Below are 26,694 nucleotides of genomic sequence, written 5' to 3' on the forward strand. Positions count from 1 at the left end.
AGAACATTGTATTGAGATCCAAAAAGAGAGAAGAAGCCATCTAGCTAATAACTATGGACCCGTAGGTCTGAGGTGAACTACTCACACTTCATCGGAGGGGCTATGGTGTTGATGTAGAAGCCCTCCGTGATCGATGCCCCCTTCGGCGGAGCTCCGGAACAGGCTCCAAGATGGGATCTCATGGATACAGAAAGTTGTTGCGGTGGAATTAGGGTTTTGGTTCCGTATTTGATCGTTTGGGGGTACATAGGTATATATAGGAGGAAGGAGTACGTCGGTGGAGCAACAGGGGGCCCACGAGGGTGGAGGGCGCACCTGGTGGGGGTAGGCGCACCCCCCTACCTCGTGGCCTCCTCTTTTGTGTCTTGACGTAGGGTCCAAGTCTCCTGAGTCTTGTTCGTTGAGAAAATCACGTCCCCGAAGGTTTCATTCCGTTTGGACTCCGTTTGATATCCCTTTTCTTCGAAACCCTAAAACAGGCAAAAAAACAGCAATTCTAGGCTGGGCCTTCGGTTAATAGGTTATTCCCAAAAATAGTATAAAAGTGGATAATAAAGCCCAATAATGTCCAAAACAGTAGATAATATAGCATGGAGCAATCAAAAAATATAGATACGTTGGAGACATGTCACTCCCTTCGTCCCCGAGTCCATTATACCAAAATGTCTAGCACACGGGAACGAAGGAGAAGCGACCCCCACGACAATAGTCGGGATTATTCGTCCTCTCATATATGGTGGAGACTCTCCCTCACTGATTCCTCTCTGACATTTGCGACCATCAGTGATGGTCGTTACTCCTCCTTCCCCTAGTGCATAACAAAGGTCTAGCACAAGGAGAAGAAGGATAAATGACCCCCATGACAACAGTCGGGATTCTTCGTCCTCTCTCATATATGGTGAATACACTCCCCCACTGATTTTTCGACCGTCGGTGATGGTTGTTATTCCTCCTTCCCCTAGTGCATAACAAAGGTCTAGCACAAGGAGAAGAAGGAAAAACGACCCCCACGACAACAGTCAGGATTCTTCTTCTCTCATATATGGTGCAGACTTTCTCCCTCACTCATTTGTTGACTGTCATGTATGGAGCCTCGACAGACTTAAAGTCAACCTGAAATTCCGTTTAATTATCTTTCTAGAAAATCCAGGCCACTCTATATTTCCTACATATTCTAGCACAAGTCATGCCAAAATTCACGGAAAAATCCGGCATGACCTTTGCTAAAAAAGGACATATCGAGCGCGTGAAATTTGCCGGAACAGAAATTAATCAACATTCCAGCAAAACATAGGCCATTCGGAGGTGTAACCTGCAAACATGGCCGACCACTTGGGCAAGCACATACCCTATTTGAGCAACACAAGATATACATGTTTATATCTACATCATATGAGCATTCAGACTTGATGGTCTTTGCATTTCAATGGTTGAAAATATGAACAAAAACATAGGACTCATATTGACATGGAGATTTGGCTGGTCTCACCTCGAGGTCGGAGGGGGTCGGTGACGGGGACGACGGCGACGATGATGGAGGGGCTCCTTGATTTCTGCAAAAACAAAAACCCTATAATCTATCAACTAATCAAATGCATACACCTTGCATAGTGCTCTCCAATTTGAGCATTCAAAATAGGAGTAGTTCTCCAATTGAGCATTCAATAAGCCAAACCAAATCATAAAATAAATTAGAATTCAAATTAGCATGCATTCAATAACAAAAACTAAATCATATCTTGCATCCGTACATGTCGAATATTATCACTAATACATCTCGAATAGTATCATACATATAACATCACTAATACAGCTAAAACCCTAGCGAACGACGGGTATCGGCGCGGGTGGTGGACACCCAAGGAGAAGGAACCATCACAGGATCATAGATCTAGTGAGATCCCTGAAGAACCTGCCAGGTACTGGAGAACCTGCCCTCCAACGCAACCATGTAGCGACGGACGTGCTCGTCCTCCTCGCTGACACGGTGGCGTACCACCTCTGCGGGGTCCTCAAGCCTCTGCACCGTCACTGACCTTCGCGACCGCCACCAAAGAAGGTTCGGCTCAACGACGGGCTGGCTCCTCACCAAGATGTGCCCCTGGAAGGTAGCACCTCCCAGTACCAGCCTGGCGGAGCCCAGTCCCGGACATGGCCCCTCTAATCAAGCAGGCCTCCTCCGCCGAGTCGACGACGAGGTGCGGGATAGGCATTGTCGACGTCGATGCGGGAATAATTGCTTTAACTAAAAAAATAAACTAATTCTATTAAATTTTCTTACTAAAAATAAAGTAGTTCTATAGTAAAAATTTAATTAGATCATCAAATATCATATACCTAAATTTTCTTACTAAAAATAAACTAGTTCTATTAATTCAACTAGTTTAACTAAGCACTTACTATAAATATAAATAAACTAGTACTTACTAAAACTAAACTAGTTCAACTAGTTCTATTAATTTTCTTACTAATTCTATTAAACACTTACTAAAAAACAGTAAGAAAACAATATTGATTTTTTTCTCTAAACTAAACACTACTGCCCTAAATTGACTTCTACTTAGTTACCTAACCTAATTAACATCTACTTAGTTACCTAACCTACTTCCCTAACTAAAAAACATCTAATTAACAGTACCACTACTGCCCTAACCTAATTAACATCTACTTAGTTACCTAACCTAGTTAGTTTACCTAAATTAACCTAGCTAGTTCACTTAGTTCACTTAGTTAACCTAATGAAAAAATTCAACTAAATTAATTAACCTAGAGGGAGGAGGAGTGAGGAGGGAGGAGGTGTACCTCTCGGTGGAGGAGGGCCGGCGCGGGGGGGCGCCGGTGGGGGAGGAGGGCCGGCACGGGAGGGCGGCCGATGGAGGAGGCCGGCGCGGGGGAGGGTGGCCGGCGGGGGAGGAGAGCCAGCGCGGGCGAGGGCGGCCGACGGGAGAAGACCGATGCGGGGGAGGGCGGCAGCGACGGCGTGCGGCGGAGGGCGTGAGTGAGAGTGTGTGATGGGGAGAGTGAGGTCGAGCGCGGGCCGGGGCGTGGATAAGGATCCCATAGTAGTAGCGCTTGTATGTAGAAATCGCTACTGCTACGTTCAATAGCAGTAGCGCTTCCTACATACAAGTGTTACTAGTATGCCTGGCCTGCCGGCAACGGTCTGGCAATTGTAGTAGCGTGTTGTATGAACACGGCGCTACTGGTAAGTGCATAGCAGCAGCGCTTACCATGTGCAAGCGCTACTGATAAGTAGCAACAACGGTTTCTTATAAAAAGCGCTACTACTAAGCTCCTGTATATGGGCATTTCCCTAGTAATGATGGCTAAGAAACCATAGCCATCTTTGATCAATGAGCTATTCTAGTAGAAGCTCACTAGGGACACATTGTTGTTTATGTATCCACACATGTATCTGAGTTTCCGATCAATACAATTCTAGCATGAATAATAAATGATTATCATGAATAGGGAAATATGATAATAACTAATTTATTATTGCCTCTAGGGCATATTTCCAACATGAGAACCCTCTTGCCACTATGATTACAGTCAATATGTGCCCATGTAGTTGCAGTCGAGTTATAACTTTTACAGTTGCATGTCTAGTGGTGAACATGCAACTGGTCCGGACAACTCTAACTCGGCCCTAGTAGCAGTGACATGCGTGCCCCTGATGTTGCAGTTGGATTACAACACTTGCATTTGCATGTCTAGTGATGCACATGCAATTGGCCCGACAACTGAATTTCGGTCGCTTTGTGCACATGCATTGTAGTCGGGTTACAACACTTGCATGTCCAGTAGTGCACCTGCAACTGGCCCTGACAACTCCCGACCTAACCAAAGTTGCAGTCAAGTACTGGCCCTGACAACGCTTGAAGTTACATGTCTAGTGGTGGACATGCAAGTGGCCCGACAACCCTGTCGTGACCGGGTTGCAGCGACTTTGTGCCTGTCCAGTTGTAGTGGAGTTACAACACTTGCATTTGCATGTCTAGTGATGGACATGAAACTAGCTCTGAGAACTCCCCACCGACCCCAGTTGCAGTCAGGTTACAACACTTGCAGTTGCATGTCTAGTGATGGACATGCAAGTGGCTCGACAACCCCCATATCGACCTGCAGTGGGGTTATAATGCTTGCAGTTGCATGTGTAGTGGTGGACATGCAACTAGTCCCCAATAACTCCTTCTCGACCCCAGACACAATCCCTTTTCCCCCTACAGTTGTAGTCGGGTTACAATGCTTGCAGTTGCATGTCTAGTGGTAGACATGCAACTAGCCCCAACAACTCCCTACCGCCCCCAGTTGCAGTCGCTTTGTGCACATGCAGTTGAAGTTGGTTTAAAATGCTTGCAGTTACGTGTATAGTGATCGACATGCAATTGGCCCCAACAAGTCCCCTTCCAACCCTAGATACATACCATTGCAGTGGCTTGTCTAATAATAGATTTGCTTGATTAAATATAAAAAACAATGATGCTATACATTTGTGTTCTTTGTACAACAATAAAAAATAGCAAGAGAAGAAGAAACCCATGCTGGAAAAAGATCTCGAGACCACTTTCGCAAAAAAAACTGGACACAAAAAAGAACTGAACACTTGTGTTCGGAGTTCAGCAGATTTGTGTTGGGGAACGCAGTAATTTCAAAAAAAATCCTACGCACACGCAAGATCATGGTGATGCATAGCAACGAGAGGGGAGAGTGTTGTCCATGTACCCTCGTAGACCGTAAGAGGAAGCGTTATGACAACGTGGTTGATGTAGTCGTACGTCTTCATGATCGACCGATCCTAGTACCGAAAGTACGGCACCTCTGCGATCTGCACACGTTTGGCTCGGTGACGTCCCACGAACTCACGATCCAGCAGAGTGTCGAGGGAGAGCTTCGTCAGCACGACGGCGTGATGACGGTGATGATGATGCTACCGGAACAGTGCTTCGCCTAAGCACCGCTACGATATGACCGAGGTGGATTATGGTGGAGGGGGGCACCGCACACGGCTAAGAGATCAATGATCAACTTGTCAGTCTATGGGGTGCCCCCCTCCCCGTATATAAAGGAGTGGATGGGGGAGGGCCGGCCCTCTACTATGGCGCCCCTGGGGAGTCCTACTCCCATCGGGAGTAGGATTCCCCCTTTTCCATGTAGTAGGAGTAGGAGAGTAGGAGAGTAGGAAAGGGAAGAGAGAAGAGAAGGAAGGAGGGGGCGCCGCCCCTCCCCCCTAGTCCAATTCGGACTAGGCCTTGGGGGCACGCGGCCTGCCCTAGGCAGCCCCTCCCTCTCTCCCCTAAATCCCATTAGGGCCCATATACTCCCCGGGGGGTTTCGGTAACCCCCCGGTACTCCGGTTAATGTCCGAACTCACTCGAAACCATTCCGATGTCCAAACATAGTCATCCAATATATCGATCTTTATGTCTCAACCATTTCGAGACTCCTCGTCATACCCGTGATCACATCCGGGACTCCGAACAACCTTCGGTTCATCAAAACACATAAACTCATAATACCGATCGTCACCGAACGTTAAGCGTGCGGACCCTATGGGTTCGAGAACTATGTAGACATGACCGAGACATGTCTCTGGTCAAACCGCATAACAATATACGTTGTTCCCTTTGACATCGGTATGTTACTTACCCGAGATTCGATCGTCGGTATCTCAATACCTAGTTCAATCTCGTTACCGGCAAGTCTCTTTACTCGTTCCGTAAGGCTACATCCCGTAATTAACTCATTAGCTACATTGCTTGCAAGGCTTATATTGATGTGCATTACCGAGAGGGCCCAGAGATACCTCTTCGACAATTGAAGTGACAAATCCTAGTCTCGATCTATGCCAACTCAACAAACATCATCGGAGACACCTGTAGAGCACCTTTATAATCACCCAGTTACGTTGTGACGTTTGGTAGCACACAAAGTGTTCCTCCGGTATTCGGGAGTTGCATGATCTCATAGTCATAGGAACATGTATAAGTTATTGAGAAAGCAATAGCAACAAATTAAACGATCATCGTGCTAAGCTAACGGATGGGTCAAGTCAATCACATCATTCTTTAATGATGTGATCCCGTTAATCAAATGACAACTCATGTCTATGGTTAGAAAACATAACCATCATTGATTCGATGAGCTAGTCAAGTAGAGGCAAACTAGTAACACTCTGTTTGTCTATGTATTCACACATGTACTAAGTTTCCGGTTAATATAATTCTAGCATGAATAATAAACATTTATCATGATATAAGAAAATATAAATAACAACTTTATTATTGCTTCTAGGGCATATTTCCTTCAATTTGCTCTCTTCTTCTACCGTTCGCTGCTTGCGTATAGTAAAAAAAGAAAAAGAACGAATGATTGAACAACAAAGGCAGTGTTGCGTTTAAGTTCAGAAGGAAAAACAGTGTTGCATTTCCTGGGCCGTGACCGGCCGCTAGCGTGCAAACAAGGCCAAAACTGAAAACGGGCCGCCATGCCTGTAGACATCATTTATGCGGCAACTACACCAATCGAGATATGATTTTAATCCAATGGCTGTGATAGTGAATGAGACCAAATTAAAACTCAGCTAGCTGAGTTGTAGCAAATCCTTTTTTTCAATTATTAAGAAAAGGACAAGGAAACACTCCTCCATTGAAAGAAATATGTAAAATAACATTCCAGGTTAACTATATATAATCTTATTTGTCGGAAGAAGTAGAGTGGTTGGAGGAGTTGTCATTGCGGTGTAACCAATCATGTTTGGACCAAATGTCTCAACCATCAAGTGAAGTAAAAAAGAGGAATTTATTCCGCCCACTGCAAAATTTTAAACTGGCCCATCTTCCTCGGGATGTTTTGCTTCCACATAGTTCGCAGATGCAACGACAACACGTGCATGTGTACACCCTCAGAAAATACACCGTATATCATCATACGATAAAATTCAACACGTATGCTTGCTTCTTCCCGACCTCATCGTCAGGGACTGTGACGCCCGTGAGGACGAGAGAACCTTGGGCAAAACCAGCTCATAGTTGTAGTCCCTCGGGGACCCTTGATGCAGGCACAACCTGCTGCTCCATGGCGATTGATGACCTTACCACGGCGTGAGGTGAAACTGGAACTACTGGCCTGCCATCCGCCGACATGAACGACTATGGCATCACATCCATGCATCTTGCGACTCGGGTGCGGTATCTCGGGTGTCGGCCGAGCTTCCTTGGGTGCACAAACGCGAGGAAAAACCGTGCCGAAAGGTTTGGAAGTCACCGCATTCTCCGCATGAAATTTTCCATTAGATCGGACTGGATGTTTATTATTGGGCCCGAATATCTCGGGAACGTTCGATCTAGGGGGACCCCCAGCGGACGAATCATTCGATATGTGAGGAACTCTCCAGTGAACGAAATCAGTCATGTCGAGTGTTCGCACTAGGAACGATCCACTAGGAATCCCCCAGGGCGACTACCTGCTAAAAGAAGTTATTTTCGGAAAAGAATGCATGGACAAAAAAAATCTTATAAAGAAAAAGGGACAGAGAAATAAATTTATATTTTATCATGTTGTAAATGTATAGAAAAATGTGATATTATAATTTTAAAAACTACCATCCTCTAATATACAAATTTACCAAGATATATTTTTGAAAAATGGGATGATGGCAAGTTCAAGAAGAAAAAAAAACATGGCGGAAAATATGATTGCCATGGTACCCTAATTTGCCATGTGTGTTGAACCAAAAAAATCATATAGTTGCAAGTGAGCATTATTATTTTTCCATGTCCTGGAAAAAAGAAAGTATTTGGAATTGACATGTGACCATAAAAATTAATTTTAAAAGTTTCCATGTGAGCATGAAAAGTATGTTCCAAAATTTGCCATGTGTTTGGAAAAAGTTTTCTGAAAATGCCATGTCACTATATAATTATTTTTCAAATTTTCCATTAGTTGAGAACAAAAAAATCATAGAGTTTTCCATGTGCGTGATCTATTTCCAATTTTCCATGTTGAACTAATTGACATAGTACATAATGCCATTAGTAAAAATGAATTTGCCATGCTATCTTAAATAAAAAAAATGATGTGATGCACATGAAAAAAACTTTCCATGATTCCAAAAAAATGATAATAGAGACAACATGCATGTGAGTTTCACCATGATGACAAGTACGGTATAAAAGTTGCTATGATGAAATAGAAACCACTTACAATGGCAAAAACACATATAAATTCATCACGGAGACAATTAAAACTTGCCATGTTCTAATTAGTAAAATTGCCAATGAATAAAAAATGTGCATGGCAAGATTATAGAAACCTATTCTCTAAAAAATAGTTAAAGTTCCAAAAATTAAAGTACTACCCACCCGTCTCTTGATCCAGTTCTGTGGAACCAAAAAAGGTTCGTTGAATAACCCACGGGTAGGTCGCATGCCAAACAACCACAAAAAGAACGACGACAACAGGATACACACATGTTCGGTGGACAATCTGCACAAATCACAGCGCGCTTTGATCGAATGGCTAGAAATGTGAATTATATGTATATCTCATCTAGTTGAGTTTTAGCAATTCCAAATAAATAGAACACACAACTTTTGACACTTTATAGGCTGACAAAAAAATTAGAAACAATATAACCTCTTAATTTATGAAGTAGAAAAACAAGAAAAAAAGAATGTAAAAATTTACAAAATGATAAGAACAAAATAAAATAACAAAAGAAAAAGAAAAGCCTTATGAGCCATCACTCTAATCTCCTCGGAAATGAGTCCAACTACCCTTTTACTCTCTCAACTAACTGAAAAGAACGAGCACAAAATAAGAACGAATAGCCTGCTAGTAGAAGACAAAGAAAAAAGAGAAACGGCCCGTGGAACATAACAATGGCTCACGTTCCGTATGAAACGAGCAGAAAAAGCAAGCCAAGGCCTGGCCAGGCACTGAAACGTCTGAAGAAAAAGACATTTGGAAAACAAAAGTTCAAAGAGAAAGAACACCTGGACTGATAGGCTACACGAGAGGAAGAAAAACACAGCTAGAACTGGAGCACCAGAACGAGCATCCATCTAAGGCATCTCCCTTCCCTCAATTTTTTTTTAAATAGCACGAATGAATTAAGGGCATGTACAATGGTGTTATCTTAGGATTGCCACGTAGAATAAATAATGAGATGGAGGAGAGAGAACTCATAGGAAAATGATTGTCTTGTCTTATTTAAGAAAAGACAAGAGATGATCTCTTAGCATAATATGTCTCACCATGTTTTTAAAAATAGCTAGTTATTGAAGATAAGGTTAAAAGATGACCCATTGTAAACATGTTTTTTTTGTTATCTCTAAATTATATGCAAAATTTAAGATAAGACTATCTTATCAACTATTGTACATGCCCTAAGTTGCAGTACTCTGTTTTGGCTTTCTGAGTTGTTGTAAAAAGACTGGCATATCACGAGTTCAGTATTAGGCTATTAGCCAAAGAAATTCCTACGAGAAATGAAAACACTTCAGAAGAAAATGGATTCTTAAGAAGTTACACAGACATACCGACGATGCTCCTCCTCTTACTTCATTTCTAGCACTGAAGTTTAATTCCAACTAACTCTGTCAACTGTTCGAGACATATTGGTTGAAGGTATCTTTTGGGCACCATGAATTCATAAATACCGTTGCCTGGAGCTCTGTCAGTAGTTCATTTCTTAAGCTGCTTCGCTCAGAAAATACAGTGTCAATTTTGGAGCACATTCAGTCCGGTGAGTCTTGTTTCCTCGTGTTTTGAGCCTTCTATACTGCGAGGAGGCACACCATCCATACCAGCTACGTTTAGTGCCAAAAATCGTACAATCTTCCTTTTCTTCTCTAAAGTTTCTATTGCACAAGCCTGGTTCTTGGGAGCGGAATCCCTAAATTGTTCGATTTGATGTACTTACTCTTGTCTAGTTTATCAATCAAGTCAGACCGTTCATTGAAAAAACATGTTAGTATTAGAATTTGGCCTATAACGTTTACTGGTAATATGACATGATACTGAAAGCTCTCATGTGCTCTGCAATTATAGACATCAAGGCAAGACTTGCGACCAGGTGACAAAAACAAAATCTAGTGGCTCAATAAAAACCCACTATAGCTGTCAGTTTTAATAGATCCAGATAAGCAACAACACTCCGAAAGGTTTAACTGCTAATCACAAATTTTGGGAATACAAAAGCTGGTAAAACCAGCCAGGGGTTTACAATCGCCTGCAGTTGTTCTGACATCCTCCGCTTCTTCAGTTCTGGGCTGCCGCCGCCGGTGGCTGCTGCTGAGCAGGAGGTGCTTGAGCCTGCTGCTGCCCTGCCGGCGCTGGTACCGGCTGCTGGGATGAACTCCCTTGTGGCTGCTGTGCTGGGGGCGCCAGCATTGGCCGGTATGGCGGATACTGGGGTGGGTACGGCATGCGAGGCGGGGCCATGTAACCGCCGCCATATGGTGGGGGTGGGTAGTATGGAGGGTACTGAGCACCCTGGTAGTAAGGCGGCAGCGGCGGACGCATAGGATAGCCCTGTCCTGAGCTGCTTGACGCCTGAGCTTGCCCGGCATGCTGTGGCCCTGCCTTGCTGCCATCGCCTTCCTGCGACCTGACTACAGCACCCATCCTCTGTGGGTCCATTGAAGGGTACATCCGCTGATCCACCGCTGGCGGTGGTGGGATGTTGAAGTAGCCCGATCCTTGTGGTGCCACTTGCTGTTGGCCCTCCATCCCAGGTGGCTGAGGCTGGTCGCTGCTATGCTGCTGGGATATGACAGCCCTAGGGAGCAATCCTCCATGGGATACATGGCCTTGCCTCCCAGCCTCGTCATCATCTTGCCTTGGGGCTTGAGGCTTGCCCCACATGAGCTTCAGGCGCACACCCTTGATGACTAGCTTGTTAGCAAGCTCCTCTGCAGCTCTCTCAGCACCTTCTCTTGTTGTGTATGTCACAAATGCACAAGCACGCTGGATTACCATCCTGATGGATTCGATCTCACCATGTGCATAAAACTGATCCCTCAAATCCTGCTCACTGACTCGGTTATCAAGTCCACCAATGTAGAGGGTCCTTATAGTCTCATCATCTGGTGGCTGCAGAGATGGCATCTCACCTGCCTTACCCAAAAGCTTGAGAGCCACTGGGTCATTAACTCTGTAAAGAGTAAGAAGGGAACATCAGAAACCAAACCAAAGATTTAAGTGAAGTGTGCACATCAAGATATTCACTCAAGAGTCAACAAGAAGGAGCAATTGATCTACTGCTACTGCTTGGTATAACGGAATTTCAATTAGGTTGAGATACCATTTTAAATAGCTACAAGCTCAGTTCTTATCTAAGTTTAGACAGCTTTAATCCCCAGATAAATGGATGTACGATAATTTTCTTCAGTTAATGCCCAAATTCAGATCAGCCACATACAAGTTTAAATGTTTATTAATCCTGCAGTTGCTTTTTCCATCCTCAGGAAACATGAAAGAGAATTGAGTTTAGTGGTGCAATCACATCATACTCTAAACATAACTTGAAACTATAGGTCAAAACAACAGAGGAAGTGAGATTAATCTGCTTATTTGGATAAGTCGGCTAAGATCCAACTACAAGGCTATTAAAGGAGAATCATTGCATGATATGATGGTTCTTGCCAGACACTCTAAAAGAAGTGTGCAATATTATGGACATATGAACATGCCATATATATCAAGGACACTCAATTTCAGAAAACAAAGTACAGCAACATGTCAATGTCTAAAAGCTAATCTGAGGTTGCTACAGGAAGTTTTAACTCATATGTCGTGATTATGAAAAACTACCTGTCAATGCTATACGGAAAAATTGCAGAGAACTAAAAGCATATACCTCAATTTCGTAGGCACAATAAAATCACATACCCATAGTAGCGATCTTTGATGTTCTGCTGGGATAACTCCCCTGTCTCAGGCATCTCGTGGCGATATGGGCACTCAGCACCTCTTGTACATTCACCCCGCACATAGAAACTGCAAACATGAGCTCGGTTCCTCTTGTAATATGGTGAAGTCCTCTGAAGCTTCAGAATGGTATCATTTGGACGGGCCTTTCCATATGAAGAGTCATAATCTATGCCAGCTGCAGCCTGCATACATATAAAGCATGAACTTCCATTCGGAGGAACTAATCATAGATTCAAGAGGCAGGCACAAGAAGTTGAGCATGGGTGACATAAGCAGATAAATTGTACAAGGCAGTATGGAAAATCAGAGTACAGTTAAAAGATATTGTGGTTATTAGTTATCAATATACTTTAAGCGCATCCATCTCACTAAGTTTTAGTAGATCATTGCAAGTCACAATGAAATTTGGTTTTTAGTGTCATCCTGTCATAAAACCAGTGATTATAGACATGCTCACTGCAGTAGATATGGAAGTTAAGTATCACTCCATCCCAAATTACTTGTCGCAGAAATGGATAGAAAATAGATGTATCTAGAACTAAAAATACATCTAGATATAAGCAAAATCACATCTAGTAAATGATGGCAGCAAGATTGTGATGAAAAATAAAACATACCTTACGATCATGCTCTTCTGCAAAGTACTCACGGTTGACATCACTCCTTGGAATTGCATCATTCGAATTGATCGCGAGTGCCGTATCGCGAACCTGAACTGGCAGACCATATTCAAGGTCCAGAAGGCAGACCTGGCAGACGTTTTTCAACTTGCAGCACGTCTGGCAGATCTCTGTCTTCTTGTACCTTGCATCCCGACCAGGTCTCCAACGGAAGACAGTAAAAGGACGCGCACAGATCTTGCATTCCTTGTCATATTCTGCTCTGAGCTGCCAACGCAAACAAGAAAACTGGTAAATAATCCGTCTTACAAAGAACTGAAGCAATAGAGAACAAGGAGCAGTTCACAGAAACAAAAAAAAAAGCTTTAACTGCAGATGTTTTCACATCCACTGCATGTTTAATTGTACCCCTAAACCATCTGATTGATACCTTCTTTCTGTTTTGCTATCCAGTTAACTGCTTACATCTAATTTACCCATAGATAGACACAACCGCAGGGACAGGTAAACAACCACACATGTAACCAAGCAGACCAATCCACCCTGAGCTACCGATTTGATACTTGGTAAAAAATTCTACAACGTGGCAACTACAACAACACAACCAATCTGTTCAGTTCAGCCGAGAGCTACTGATATCGATTTTATTTAAAAAATCCTAAAACGCGGAGAAGTTCTAAACGAAGCGCACGCCAGCGAGACAGACGCCTAGCTTCGACTCCGATCTACTCCCCAACGTAGAGACAACAACCGCACCGAGCAGATCGCGGCGGCGCGCACAAAATCGCGCCGACACCGCCGCCGGACCAGCAACCGAGCGCGCGAATCGACAAGGTAGGGTTAGGGTTTGGGGGGGAGGGGAGGGGAGGGGGCGCGCGACGCGTACCATGCGGACGTAGGGGTTGTCGCCGAGGCACGACTCGCAGATGATGGGGAAGTCCGACCGCTCCCAGCCGTCGGCCTGCGCGTCCCGCAGCAGCCGGTGCGCCATCGCCGCCGCCGCCGCCGATGCAGTCGCCGAGAGGCAGCGAGAGCGAGAAGGGAGCGCACGGGACGAGACCTCGATTCGATTAGACGACCGCGACGCGCTATCGGGCTCTCTCTTTCTCGTCTGGCCTGGGTGGGTTGGCTGCCTCTATTTAAATGGGCTTGGGTCATCCGGGCCTTAGTCGGCTTCTAAGACGTAGGCCCGACCGACATACGGATTGCAAGGGCCCAGATAGTCAGCCAATATTGGGTAGTTGGTTTAGCGGCCCACTAGAGAAAGTTAACTCGGCCGGCGGCTTGGGCGACCCCGGCAGAGGTGTCGAGCTGCGGCGAGATGGACGGCGGCGGCGGCGGCGGCGGCGACGGCGGGAGGAGCAGGGAGCTGGAGAGGCTGCGGGCGGAGAGGGACGAGCTAGACGCCCGCATACGGCTGCTAGAGTCGGAGCTCGAGGCCGGCTCCGCCGCTCCGGTCTCACCCGGGGCGGGGGTGGGAGACGGCGGGTGCGTCGGCGGTGGCGGTGCGTGCCAGGCGCGCCCTGGGCTCGCGGATGCCGATTCCCTCCCGGCCGACATGATCTACCGGTACAGCCGCCACCTCCTCCTCCCGGACTTCGGGGTCGAAGGTTTGTCAGCTCTCAGCTCAACTGCACACCTGCTCGGCGAGGCTCGATGAACCTGCCCTCTGACGCCTTGCTAACAACGTGGCAGGCCAGAAGAAGCTCTCCCGGTCATCGATTCTGGTGGTCGGCGCCGGGGGACTGGGCTCGCCCGTGGCGCTGTATCTAGCAGCTTGCGGTGTTGGTAATGCTCCTGCCCTGTCCCTGTTGCTGCTGGACTGAAGCCGTGTGCAGGGCACTTCTTCTTGCTGTCACTGACGCATTGCTTTCCTGTAACCCGCTGTCCTCCTAGGGGTCTTGGGCATTGTCGATGGTGATGATGTTGAGCTTAACAACCTTCATCGACAGGTATGAATAACTTGGGATTTGCTTTGCTCCTCTTATCTCCTATTCCCTTATCTTTATGTCAATCTACCTTCTGAGTTATGTTGGCAATCATGCCATCTGTCTATCTGAGAAACAAATCTGAATGATAGAAGTAGGCAAAATATTCTCATTCGCTTTTCAGGGTGTTAGCTATCGAATTCGGTCACTTTGCTTGATAAAAGTGGACCTTTTGAACATAACTGCTCATCAGAAATTGGTTGCTATTTCAAGTATTTAACAGTGACGGGGCATGCTATTCCTCATATTAAATATTTGAATGTTGTCTTAGATAATCCACCAAGAAGCTTACATTGGAAGATCGAAAGTGAAGTCAGCAGCTGATACTTGCCGTGCGTAAGATACTGCTCTTTCAACCATTCTTTGTATGGTTGTATCCCCTCTCTTTTTGCGAATGTGGTCGTACCCCCTTTTAAATAGTATTTATGGCAAAAAAGCTCTTGCAGATTTGAGGCTACCGTGTAACTAATTTCAGTTGTGTTATTGTGAAATCAGGATTAATTCGTCTATTAAGGTGGTAGAACATCATCATACTTTGAAGCCAAGCAACGCTTTGGAGGTTGTGAGGAAGTATCCTTCAGTGATCTGATGTGATCAGCAAATGAACACTACATATATTTAAAAACAATGAATACCCCTGTTTTCAGCACTAAATTATCACAGATATGATATAGTTGTTGATGCAACTGACAACCTTCCTACGCGGTACATGATCAGTGATTGTTGTGTATTGCTAAACAAGGTAACACATTTTGTTTTTGGCTTTTGTTAACAAGTGGTACTCTAACTACTTCACAATGTAATCCTGATTGTCTGTTGTGTTATGTTGGTGGTTAGCAAGCCTTCTGCCAGGCTGTTGGTTCTTATTTATTAGCTTGCGCCACTATATTTATGTTTATTTCATTTGCACTGGTTTTCATTGATCAAATTCTGAACTGTTATTTTATTCGTGCAGCCTCTTATATCTGGTGCAGCATTAGGTTTAGAAGGACAGGTAAAGTTGTTTCTTGCAAAAGATCTTGTATTTTTTATAGTCTGACTTAGTATTTTTGTCTTCATTTGCTGATGTCTTGAATAGTTGACTGTTTATCATCATAACGGAAGCCCATGCTACCGGTGTCTTTTCCCAAATCCACCACCAGTGGCAGCTTGCCAGAGATGCTCAGACAGCGGCGTTCTTGGGGTTGGTAAGTACTCTAGTAAATCATGTTTCATGGCATAGCAACAGCATACTGCAGCAGTTGAAATATGAACTGTAGTTTTCACTGTAAACATTTTCCGGGTATGTATGCGTACCCAAATTTCTGTTGCACAAACAATTAAAAACACAAATAATTAAGTTACTCATCAAACACTACACAGTTTTTAAATTAGTTTATTTATCGGGTGACTACAATGTAGATTGTTTTTTGTATAACAATGCTTCATTTTCTAGATAGAGCATGCATTTACTACTGTAGTTGTAAATTATTTGGCAGTAAATAGGATGGTCTGTGTGTGCTTAATTGACTTCATATCTTCTTTTTTCATAACTAATTTCGTACTGTAGGCTCACTACTTTTTGTTTACTAGTTCCGGGAGTGATTGGCTGCCTGCAAGCCCTAGAGGCTATAAAGGTTGCAAGTGATGTTGGTGAACCTCTAAGTGGAAGAATGCTGCTCTTTGACGCTCTATCTGCTCGTATTCGAATTGTATGTTACTCTACTTCCTGCTTATGCGCCTGTAAATCTATTCATTTTCCCATATTGTGCTGCATACAGTCAGGTGTTATTTGCTACTTGTAATACCCGTTCCATATATTAGGAGTGTAACAAATACTCCCTCCGTAATGAAATATAAGAGCATTTACAGCTCTTATATTTCTTTACAGAGGGAGTAATTAGGAAGGAAATTTCACTTTTCTACATGAGAGTCATCCATGAATATGTGCATTTTGGACAAGGGAAAATTAGACTTGCTGTCCAGTCCTCTGTGTACTAGCAAATTTTGAACATGATAAGTCTACTCTTATATTTACAGCTGCTGCAGCTCAAATAATGGGTGCAAGCGCCATATACTGTCTACCTCCAACTTAAATGTTTTTAGTATATTTTATCATATAATCAAACTGCTAGTCATATTTATAATATGGCAAGTGGGGTATGTTCATCTGGCCAATCCTACTAACTGACTTCAGCCCTGAAAGTGGCAATTTAAACAATGTAGGTTTTTGTACCATATGTAACAGTTGGATTGGGATATGCATAGTATATTATGATCATTAAGCCTATTCTGCTGATCCCGCAAACTGTCATTAGCCTTGTATGACCTTTTGAAGTTGTATCAATTGTTTGAGGATTGACTTGCACAGGACAAGTTCAAACCTGCCTATAATTTGTTACTTTATATTATGCTTGTTTCATACTAAACAAATTCTATATATTTCATTATCAAATCTGCATATTTCTGCAGGTTAAGATTCGAGGAAGCTCGCCTACTTGTACCGTTTGTGCAGAAAATTCAGTTTTCACGCAAGAAGATTTTCAGAAGTTTGATTATGAGACCTTCACACAATCCCCAATGTCTGACAAGGTATGTTTTCCCTCTGTATTGAGATTCTGGTTTGCTTTTAATACTTGAGAGGGCTTCAGAACACTGACTTCATAGTTTGTCTTTAATGCGATCGGCATTTTGTGTAAACAAAGGGAGCTATGAATTGCATGTTTCGACTATTTTCTTGTTACTCTAATCACGTGTGAGTTACAGAGTAGAACTCTAATGCTAGCTTAGCACTTAGTGTTTAGCAAGTGTTATAGGAAATGCTCATGGCACTGCAAACCAACTGGGTTTCCCTACTTGGCAATTTTTGGCTAATCCATTGTCCCATACACAAATGTGGAGTGATAGTCCAGTACAGATGTGCAGTGAAAACATTTAATGAGCACCCTCTAGTAGCTCTACAACCTGAGTTGGAATATGGGTATGTGAGTACTGAGCAGTCCAAGTCCAGTTTTTTTTCTTTTTCGGTAGAGCCTGCGTGTCACATGGAATGGCCACCATTGATAACCAGCTTACACAGTAAGCAAGCTGAATGCCATGTTGCCAGTAAGTCCTTACATGGAATTCATAATTCTTTAGGGCTTCTCTAGTTTCCCTGAAAACAAAGGTGCAGTGCCAAACAAAATAATATTCCCTCCATCCCAAAATAAGTGTCGTTGATTTAGTGTACTAAATCAGCGACACTTATTTTGGGACGGAGGGAGTACTAAACTAGTTTCTTCTGGATCACTTAGTTCTTGTTCCAGGTTGTGAAGCTATGACATTTCACATATTGTTATGATTAATGCAGACGGCACCGAGCCTGAACCTGCTACCAGAAAGTGCCCGCATCACTTGTACAGAGTACAAAGGGCTGATCGACAAGGGGGAACCTCACGTGCTGTTGGATGTACGGCCTGCTCATCATTTCCAAATAGTTTCACTTTCCCGGTCTCTGAACATACCACTCTCCATTCTGGAGGAGAAGCTGCCTATGCTCGAGACCTCAATGAAGGAAACTATGGATGCCTCCGCCACCTCAGATAAACAGCCTTCCTTGTACGTTGTCTGCAGAAGAGGCAACGACTCACAGAGCGCTGTCCAGCTTCTCCGCGAGAAGGGCTTTCACTCCGCCAAGGACATAGTCGGTGGCCTGCAGTCTTGGGCACATGACGTCAATCCTGATTTCCCCGCATACTAGCGAAGTACATTTTGGGCTTATTGCCGAAGTTCCAGCCTTAATACTGGACATGAACGTCCAGCTTGAGACCGTTGTTTTGTGTGGCGTTGCTTACTTGAGCTATCTTGTAATTTGTTGCTGTAAGTCTAGAACTCCGGATTGCTACCTCCAAAAATCTGGTGGAGTTGTAGTAAGACACTGCAGCAGGTATACAGGCGCGAGGCGCCTTGGTGAAGTTTCTGTGAAAGGTGTTTCCTGTAAACTTCCGGTTGTCATCGTCGAGGAGTATTACTGTTGTCATTATGCCTGAAGTGAGGCGTTCCTGACTGTTTTTGTTGCCATCGCTGATGGTTTCTAGCCGTCAGGGAGACCATTTATTCTGTTAGTATATCAACTTTCTTTGAAACCTGGTCCAGCGAGAACATAACGAATGGCGCTCATGTGGTGCTGCTGCCATTGGAGCAGACTAAAAAGTTTGGACTCCTTAGTGGGTTACACAATTGACATGTAGCGTGCCACAAAAATTTGAGTTCAAATTTAAGTCATGCATCGTGTAATAAAAAGGATGATTTCTGTCGTGAATAGACTAACATATTTTGTGAATAGTGTTTTCGCTGTTGTGTCCGTCTCAAAAATTTCTTGTAGGTTTCCTGACTTCTCTGTGGAATTTTGTAGCACGGTAGGTACTCACCATGTCGATACATTCAAAATTGTATGCACTTTTGAATTCTTCTCCCATTTCCTTACACTAGAGATTGGTGTATCTATCTAGTAATACAAGGGGGTCAAATTCAATTGAAGAAACAAGTGTGACTTACTGAGATTAGCATCATTTGTATGCTTATTTGTTGTAATAATTCCTTGTGTCCAAGAATACACATATTTCCTGGTAGCAGTTTTAACAAAAACATATTTCTGCCAGAATTGGCGGCAATCGGTAACAGTTCCTTTTGTGTCGGGCTCCTCCACAAACTTGTCACCATCATATGTAATCACTATTTTATCACAGTTATTTCTATAGATACTATATAAAAATAGCATTACATAAAACTTGACACGCAGGTCATTAAAGTGGCAATCATATGGCTCCAGCCATTATGTCATATCATGAAACACACGTCATGTTAAATATTACAACATATATACATCTAATGCAAAATTTCATCAATATGATGAAGACTATGCCACATCACATGCAACTGGCAGAACTAAGTTAGACGCCTCTACTCGGTTTATACCAAAATTTATTGTACGTGCCTTCTATGGTTTTAGTGTTGGGAAATATAATAGAAAACAAAAAAATCGCCCTACTATCACCGAGGAACAATATGAAGATGCATCAATGGTTAAGATATCATTACTGACTCCGAGTAGCAGCGGAAGTAGACGAGTCGGTGTACATCATATTTGGAGTCCCTCGAACCATGGATGAACGATCTCGTAAACCTCCCAGAATAGTCCCTCGAACAGAAGACCAAAGGCACGGCCTCTCCATGGATTGCAAGTGTACGGTCTTCACGATCCGTCAGCATTTTGTCGTCTAGAGCTAATCATCGTCGGAGAATTAGAGGGAGCAGATTAGAACCACATGGGGATTCTAACTATAAGGACTAGAGAATCTATGTCAAGCTCTAATTGATCAACTAGGACCAACTAGAACTAGAGCTAGAGAATTGGAGGAGTCTCCAAAACTTGTGTCTTTAAAAGTGCCCAAAGCCTCTAGTATATATATAGGTTGTAGGGGAGAGGGGATCTGCCACACAAGTGGGAAGGACTCCCCCCTTGCGCTGGCCTAGTACGGGAGGGGGAGTCCTCCCCCACTCCAATTCGGCGTCCCTAGGAGGAAAGGGGGTGCCACCCCCTATTGGGCCCTTGTGACCCAATTCTCCTTCCATCACTTTGGCCTTTTAAGGCCCGTTAATATTTAATTGATTATAAAAGCCTCCTAACAACTACTAGAGCCTTTATTATTAATTTAACATCACCGGAACATTTTCCACCGATATATTATTTATCTGTAATACCCGGTATTGCCCAACAAACTCCGAAACCCTTCCGATGACCCCAAAATGCTTCCGTTTCCTCTCGGAACTATTTCGAATATTAATGAAACAATTCAACAAATAAATTCTTGATACTCTCATCCTACTAACACTCAGTATATCATGATTACCTTAAGCTTGTGATCCTGTAGGTTCGGTAAAACATAGACATGAACGAAACCCCTTCATTCAATGACCGATATCGGAACTGTAGACGTCCATATCGATCCCTATGATTACCCGAATGATTGTAACCTTTGCTTGTCATGTGATGTCCCCTTTGCTTCACGATACTTTACAAAACCCGCGGTGAGATACCTTGGTATCCTCTTGATTCAAACATATGCTCACTGTATCGGTCTCCTCGTTGCTGGTTTTGTTCTTCTTTCTCGCTCACATGTTCTGGCATCCCCGTGACGTAGTCACCTGTGTCTAGCCAAACAATAATGGATGTCGTTACACAGAGAGGGCCCTAAAAATATCTCTCCATCGTCGAAGGAGCAAATTCCAGTCTCGAGCTATCGAGTCCCTTGTCAAACTTTCTAGTGAACCTGTAAGTTGTCGTTATGATCACCGTGTTACAAATGACATTTGAGCAACCCCAAAGCTCATCGTACGGTAAGAAGTGACTACGATACTCTCATGGTCTAAGGAACTAAAACACACGCTAACACTCTGTGTTATAATTAACAATTGACTTGTGACGATATCATCTCAAAGTATAACATACAAGTTTGGGTCGATTCAATATGATCGTTCTTTTTTAACATCATACACTCATTGTTTTTTTAGGACTATCGTTTACACTTAACGATATCCTAAGATCCAGAAAACGTGATCACTAACAACACTTGAGCCAGTCATATTTTACCATTTATTATTCTACACGTGCATATGAGTTTTTCACTGAATCGCATATTACAGGATCATAGCAGTTATAGCATAGAATATAAACTCTTAATTGCGAACATGAAAATATAATACTACAATATTATTGCTTCTAGGGCATACTTCCAACATTTAAAACAAACCATTGTTACCTACGTTCATCATCAAGTATGATTATTTAAGATGCTAGATTAACTTTGCGAGGTGTATGTAGGAAAAGACTTAATTAAAAATATCTAGCCCCAATACTAAAATTCGTCATACGCATGACCCCATGTAGATCAAATCTACATGCCCTCCAGTTTACAACAACTTTCCAGATTAAGGTGGAATCCAAAGAATTGAGAACACATCGTTGATCTGACAAGTGACAACTAGCATACTAGGAGCAGCATAGAAGGATCACAGGGCATAACTTTTTTACAAAATTCCACCATGCCGCCAAGAACAGAATAAATCAAATTCTAGGGAAGCAACAAGAACATCAAGTAATAGAACATATGTTGTTTCTCGATGAAGTTCGGTTCTCTGTGGCCATGGACGCCACAGCCTCCTCGCTCGTGAACTCCCTGTACATTTGGGCTTCCTCCAGCCGGTGATGCGGGAGGAGACCGAGGTTGTAACGTTGCTCCTCCTGCGCCTACCAGGACACCGGCTACGGCGCTGGTTGCTCCTCTGCCATAACGACGTGGAAGTGTGTCTGCACCTGCTCCATGGTGAAGTCGGCTCGTCGGGGGAGGCCTCCTCCATCGTCTGGTCATCATCGGAGACCTCTGCATTCTCTGCCGGCGCGCCGCTTCAAGATGACTCTAGTGAGAGGTCGCATCCGCTCCAAACCGGCATGAATGTGGCGCTGGCGCTCTGGAGTGGCACTGACAGGCATGAATGCACATCAACTGCTTCACACGGGAGGGGATTTGGGGAGGGTGCGGGGAGGCTGATGCGTACGTGGCCCCGATCCAGACGCTCGCAAAGCCCCCATGGTATGTGTCCGCTTTACGGGAAAACGGACATTCAGACCAGTTTGCGAACCGATGAGTACTATGATGAATGGCAAACTGTGTCCGAACCTAGCTCTCGGTCTCGATGGTTGCGGGTGGTTTGTGGTCCGTGTTGAAGATGCCCTTAGTACTTAGATTCTAGTTGCACCGCTGTCTCTCTTAGAGCACACCAATCATATGACGGAAAATTTTAACGTGGTTACTAATTAATGAGATCAACGCCTCATATCTATTTTGTACTCTTACCTCTCATGTGAAAAGAGGAGGTAAGAGGGACCTCGTTAAAACTGCTCTCATATGAACATATATATTGGCCAACATAAATTGTTAATCGGTAGCAACGCAGCGTGTATTTAGTTAGCTACTGGAATTAACGAGTTAGTTTCTGGAAAAAGTAGAGGCTAGCGGAGAGAAACCCCACGCAGCAGGTTGCATATGGCGGTCGATCGAGGAGAAGTCATGCAGCAAGCATGCATCCCGTGTACGCGCCTCCGGACAAAATAAAGCAATGGAGCACGTTACGCTGATCAATGATCGTATCCATGGATGGCATGGCACCGCCCTGCCCTGCCATCACGCCACGATCCGATTCGATCCCCGGCTCAGAAGTCAGAATCGGGGCGATAGCGATACATCCATCGGGGCGTCCGTACATCCGCTGCACCTCGCCGCCCACCTCCCACGTACGCCCTCCGTCTATATAAACCCCTGCACCCCCGCCCCAGCGGTTCAGGACTAGCTAGCTCTCTCGGCCGTCTCCCCACCCCATCGCCCGAATTAGCAAGTGTGTGAGAGAGATCTTGAGGGGCAGGCATGGGTCTCCCGCTTGAGCAGTGGCGCGGCAGCGAGGAGGCGGACAGCGGCGGCGGCAAGCAGGCGGAGGCCTCCGGGTGCAGGACGCCGAGCGGCTCCAAGGCCCGCGCGGCTGCCGACGGGGGCTGCCCCGCGCCTCCTAGGAAGAGGAGGGCCGCGCCCGGGGCCGTCTCGCAGCAGGGCGGCAGGGGCTTCTACGCCGGCGCCGACGTCGAAGCCTTCTTCGCCGCCAACAACCTCTAGTCTAGAGTCTAGACCCTATCTAGCAGCATGCAACTCCAAACTCCTCGGCGCCGACGATGATCTAGCTTCTGTGTATGGTGCACCAGGTTGGGGTGCGTAGTTAACTAGCTAGCTGAGTGATTTACCTAAGTATGTAAGTTAGTTACTTCTATGAGCTTGTGGTCGATCGGTGCATGCGTAATGCCGCAGCGGCAGTGGGTTAGTAGTGTAGTATATGTCTACGTACGCTCATCTGCATATTTCTACTAGTTTGTGTGTGTCAACGGCAGTCGTCTGGTGCGTGTCTTCCGACCGTTTCTGTAAGATATATTTGTGAACTAGGTGGAGTTTTTGTTTGCCTTTATATGCTTGGTTGATTTGCTGAGATTTTCCCATGAAAGTTCTTTTCTTTTACGTCAGACAAGTTTTGTGTCCAAGGGTGTTCATGCATGGCCCCTTGACATAATGTACCAAACTTCAGAAACAAAATCGGTGCCCCAGACGGTTTCACGATTTACCATGCAAAATGTAACACAAATTTTTAAAACATGCAAGTGATTACAATTTACTTTTTTTGAAACAGAGGCAAAAGAAAAATTATGTGCGCCTGCGTCTCACAATGTAGAGGCGAAGCTCTCTTCCATGAGAAAAAAAAAACGATATCTGCAATACATATCCATGATGTGTTTGTGCAATTTGCTCATGAGCTGTGTCACCCATGGTGTGAACTATACAAGATGTGAAAAGGTAGTATTATTTCACACCGATCTTGACTGGCTTCGGCTCCATCGGATCTTAGTCTTGCATGCCACCGTTGGAACCGAGCAAGTGAGCATGAACCTGCCTTGTTCTTGAGGAAAAAAGCATGAACCTGCCTCAGCTACCGGCTGGAAGCATATGTAAAAGTAAAACACCATCCATATACAACACAGGAAGTAAAAAAAAAATGAGACCAACCCGAGGGCTAACCCTCGTTGGCTTTTCTTTATAGGAGAAACTCCGTGAGCACCACGCGTCCGTGTCAGGACTCAAACTCGGATGGACTGGCAACAACCTTAGCTGCCCAACCAGCTCGACGCCCCGTCCTCCAACACAGGAAGTAGGAGTGTGCAAGCTAGGCCTGCATGCATGCATGGATACGATAGGATACTTTTCACATTGAAAAGAGCAAGAACTTTCCACATTCAGGTGCTGCACCAGCCAGGCCACACGAGAGAGATGCTCTCTACGAGGGGGGTCGAGAGGGACCCGGTTCGGTTGGAGTGTGCATGTGAAATAGCCCACTGCAGTGCCCTGCAGTGAGAGAGTAAAGATCTCGTACTCATTGCTGAAGCTAGCAGAGCTCCATGCAGTGCAGAGGAACCGGCAGCCCTCGAGGCAAGTGTTCAGAGCTCACAGCTCAGATGGTTGATTCGACGTCATAGCGCAAAAGAGTTTGTTACGATCCTGATCCGGTCCACCTTTTGAAAAGTCTTCTTGGTCGATCTATGGCCTATCTACTGTGGTTGATTTTTTCTTACAGCCATGACGGCCAGTAGTGTTCTAATGTCAGACTTGAATCGGTACCCAGCCTGCTCTCCAGGCAAAGGCTCAGGCTTTAGATGGGTAACTAATCAACCCACCGGCCGGCGTCGAGGTAAGTAAAAGGTTCAGGGTTTCACATGCGAGCACGTACGTACGTCGTACCGGCAAAGGAAGTTGTTGCGATCCTCTCGCTTTTGAAAAGTCTCGCTTCTCATGCAGCAACGACCATCTGCAGTGCAGTGCAGTGCTGTCATGTGAGCCCGGCCGTATACACAACCACAACCGCGTGAGTAGTGAGATTAAACCTCCTGCATTTTTCTATGGCTGATGAGTCAATTCGCATGCTGCGTGCATAATTGTCCACCTGCATTAGGGCAGCTGCAACGCCCCGTCCATTTGGTGTTTGTTTGATCAAAACGGACAGAAAACGCGGCTCAACGCACCGATACAAACGGACGACTGTTCGTTTTCCGTCCGTAGGTGGCCCATTTCCAGTTTAAATTAGGGTCGGGTTTGCGTCAACACAGATGTGTGCGACACCCGCCCTTGTCCTCCCATGGCCCGCTCGTCGATGGCACATAGGCCATTCTCCTCCTCCCCATGCACACCCGAGACCTCCAGCCACGCTGCCCTCGCCGCCACCGTCAAGCCAGGTGAGCTTTGTACTTCCGGCCGGTTTGACACTGCATAGGACACCGCTGGTATCCACACACTTTCCATATTTCCACACACTTCCCACATTTCCACGCCGCATCAGATGCCCGCTCTTGCTGGCGTTGGTGGCCTCTTTTCACCGCTGTCATAGCATCTCCACGGCCACGCCACAGCCACCGGCCTCGCCCCACGGCCGCCTCCACTTCGACAGGCCTACTGCCTGTACGGGGGAGAGGCACGGGGCTCTTCACCAGCCGCAACTCCACCATGCCCGCTAGGTGTTCGACATTTTGCCCGCAAGGTACCATGGATAGTGGGGATGAGTTCTTTTTGCAATAACTTCATATGTTCATCGGACGATGATGATTTTGTTGTTGCGACTATGGTTGTCAGTGACCACATTGCTAGGTGGCAGCCGAGGTTTAGGGGATTGATCCCGGGCCATGCTCCGGCATTGAATTGCAACAGAAGAGCGGCCATTAATTGCCTAATCTTCGCGGATTACTTTCAATGCACATCGCCACTCTACAATCCCAAGCTTTTTCGACGCCGCTTTCGGATGGTGAGACATGCATTCAACCGTATTTGAGGGGGAGTGATGGCATATGATGATTATTTCGTATGCAAGGAAGATTCCCTCGGAAAGGTTGGCTTCTCCTCTTATCAGAAATGCACTGCAGCTATTTAATGCTTGCATACGGAATTCCTAGTGATCTTGTTGATGAGTACGCCCGCATGAGTGAGTCCACATGCCTTGCATGTACAAGTTTTGCAAGGTTGTGGAGCAGTGTTTTGCCCTTAGTACTTGAGAGAGCCAAATGATGTGGATACAACCCGGTTCTTGGTGATCAATGAAGAGAGAGACTTCCCAGAATTGCTAGTAGCATATATAGATTGTATGCACTGTAAGTGAAAAAAATGTCCATCTGCTTGGCAAGGAAAATATAAGGGCATGCAGGGGAAACATAAGGGCATGTTAAATGTTGCATTGTCATAGTTAGAGTTGTGGCTTCACATATCTCTGGATTTGGCACTTTTTTTTTTGCATGGCTGGTTCTTACAATGACATCAACATGCTACAACGCTCTCCGGTGTTCGGAAAGCTTGCAGAAGGCAAGTGTCCGGAGGTCAACTTTGAGATCAATTGCCACAACTACAAGAAAGGATACTACCTAGCTGATGGAATGTATCCTCGGTGGTCACCTCTTGTGAAGACAATCTCCAATCTGGTAAGAGAGAAGAGGGTTAGATTTACCCAAGTACAAGATAGTAATAGGAAGGATGTGGGGCGTGTTTTTGGTGTGCTTC

At 44.9% G+C, this 26,694-nt stretch overlaps 3 protein-coding genes across 3 annotated transcripts; 2 read left to right on the plus strand and 1 right to left on the minus strand.

Moving 5' to 3' along the window:
* Positions 1-10,084: 10,084 nt before the first annotated feature.
* Positions 10,085-13,678, minus strand: LOC125522082 (zinc finger CCCH domain-containing protein 40). The gene is made up of 4 exons (XM_048687153.1): positions 13,444-13,678; positions 12,555-12,824; positions 11,896-12,119; positions 10,085-11,158 (listed from the first exon to the last, which is right to left on the minus strand). Exons 1-4 carry the CDS (start codon positions 13,546-13,548, stop codon positions 10,264-10,266), a joined length of 1,494 nt encoding a protein of 497 aa, XP_048543110.1. The 5' UTR covers positions 13,549-13,678; the 3' UTR covers positions 10,085-10,263.
* Positions 13,679-13,808: 130 nt separating this feature from the next.
* LOC125522083 (adenylyltransferase and sulfurtransferase MOCS3-1) lies at positions 13,809-18,542 on the plus strand. Its single transcript, XM_048687155.1, has 11 exons — positions 13,809-14,167; positions 14,253-14,345; positions 14,454-14,509; positions 14,817-14,881; positions 15,041-15,115; positions 15,209-15,287; positions 15,501-15,539; positions 15,624-15,732; positions 16,118-16,236; positions 16,997-17,116; positions 17,874-18,542. The coding sequence occupies exons 1-11, from the start codon at positions 13,879-13,881 to the stop codon at positions 18,261-18,263; spliced, it is 1,434 nt and encodes a 477-aa protein (XP_048543112.1). The 5' UTR covers positions 13,809-13,878; the 3' UTR covers positions 18,264-18,542.
* A 4,359-nt stretch (positions 18,543-22,901) lies between these two features.
* On the plus strand, positions 22,902-23,572 carry LOC125524009. The gene has a single exon (XM_048689089.1). It carries the CDS (start codon positions 22,987-22,989, stop codon positions 23,227-23,229), a length of 243 nt encoding a protein of 80 aa, XP_048545046.1. The 5' UTR covers positions 22,902-22,986; the 3' UTR covers positions 23,230-23,572.
* Positions 23,573-26,694: the final 3,122 nt, after the last annotated feature.

This window comes from Triticum urartu, chromosome 7 (genome assembly GCF_003073215.2).
Source record: "Triticum urartu cultivar G1812 chromosome 7, Tu2.1, whole genome shotgun sequence".
Classification (NCBI taxonomy): Eukaryota; Viridiplantae; Streptophyta; class Magnoliopsida; order Poales; family Poaceae; genus Triticum; species Triticum urartu.

What these genes read in the sequence shown, in the direction of transcription:
- LOC125522083 (XM_048687155.1), top strand. Translation starts at nt 13,879, where the DNA reads ATGGACGGCGGCGGCGGCGGCGGCGGCGACGGCGGGAGGAGCAGGGAG. An exon ending in GCTTTGGAGGTTGTGAGGAA is followed by an intron (nt 15,116 to 15,208) that starts GTATCCTTCAGT and finishes AAATTATCACAG; the next exon opens with ATATGATATAGTTGTTGATG. An exon ending in GTTGTGTATTGCTAAACAAG is followed by an intron (nt 15,288 to 15,500) that starts GTAACACATTTT and finishes TTATTCGTGCAG; the next exon opens with CCTCTTATATCTGGTGCAGC.
- LOC125524009 (XM_048689089.1), top strand. Translation starts at nt 22,987, where the DNA reads ATGGGTCTCCCGCTTGAGCAGTGGCGCGGCAGCGAGGAGGCGGACAGC.
- LOC125522082 (XM_048687153.1), bottom strand. Translation starts at nt 13,548, where the DNA reads ATGGCGCACCGGCTGCTGCGGGACGCGCAGGCCGACGGCTGGGAGCGG. An exon ending in ACAACCCCTACGTCCGCATG is followed by an intron (nt 12,825 to 13,443) that starts GTACGCGTCGCG and finishes TTGCGTTGGCAG; the next exon opens with CTCAGAGCAGAATATGACAA. An exon ending in CAGAAGAGCATGATCGTAAG is followed by an intron (nt 12,120 to 12,554) that starts GTATGTTTTATT and finishes ATATGTATGCAG; the next exon opens with GCTGCAGCTGGCATAGATTA.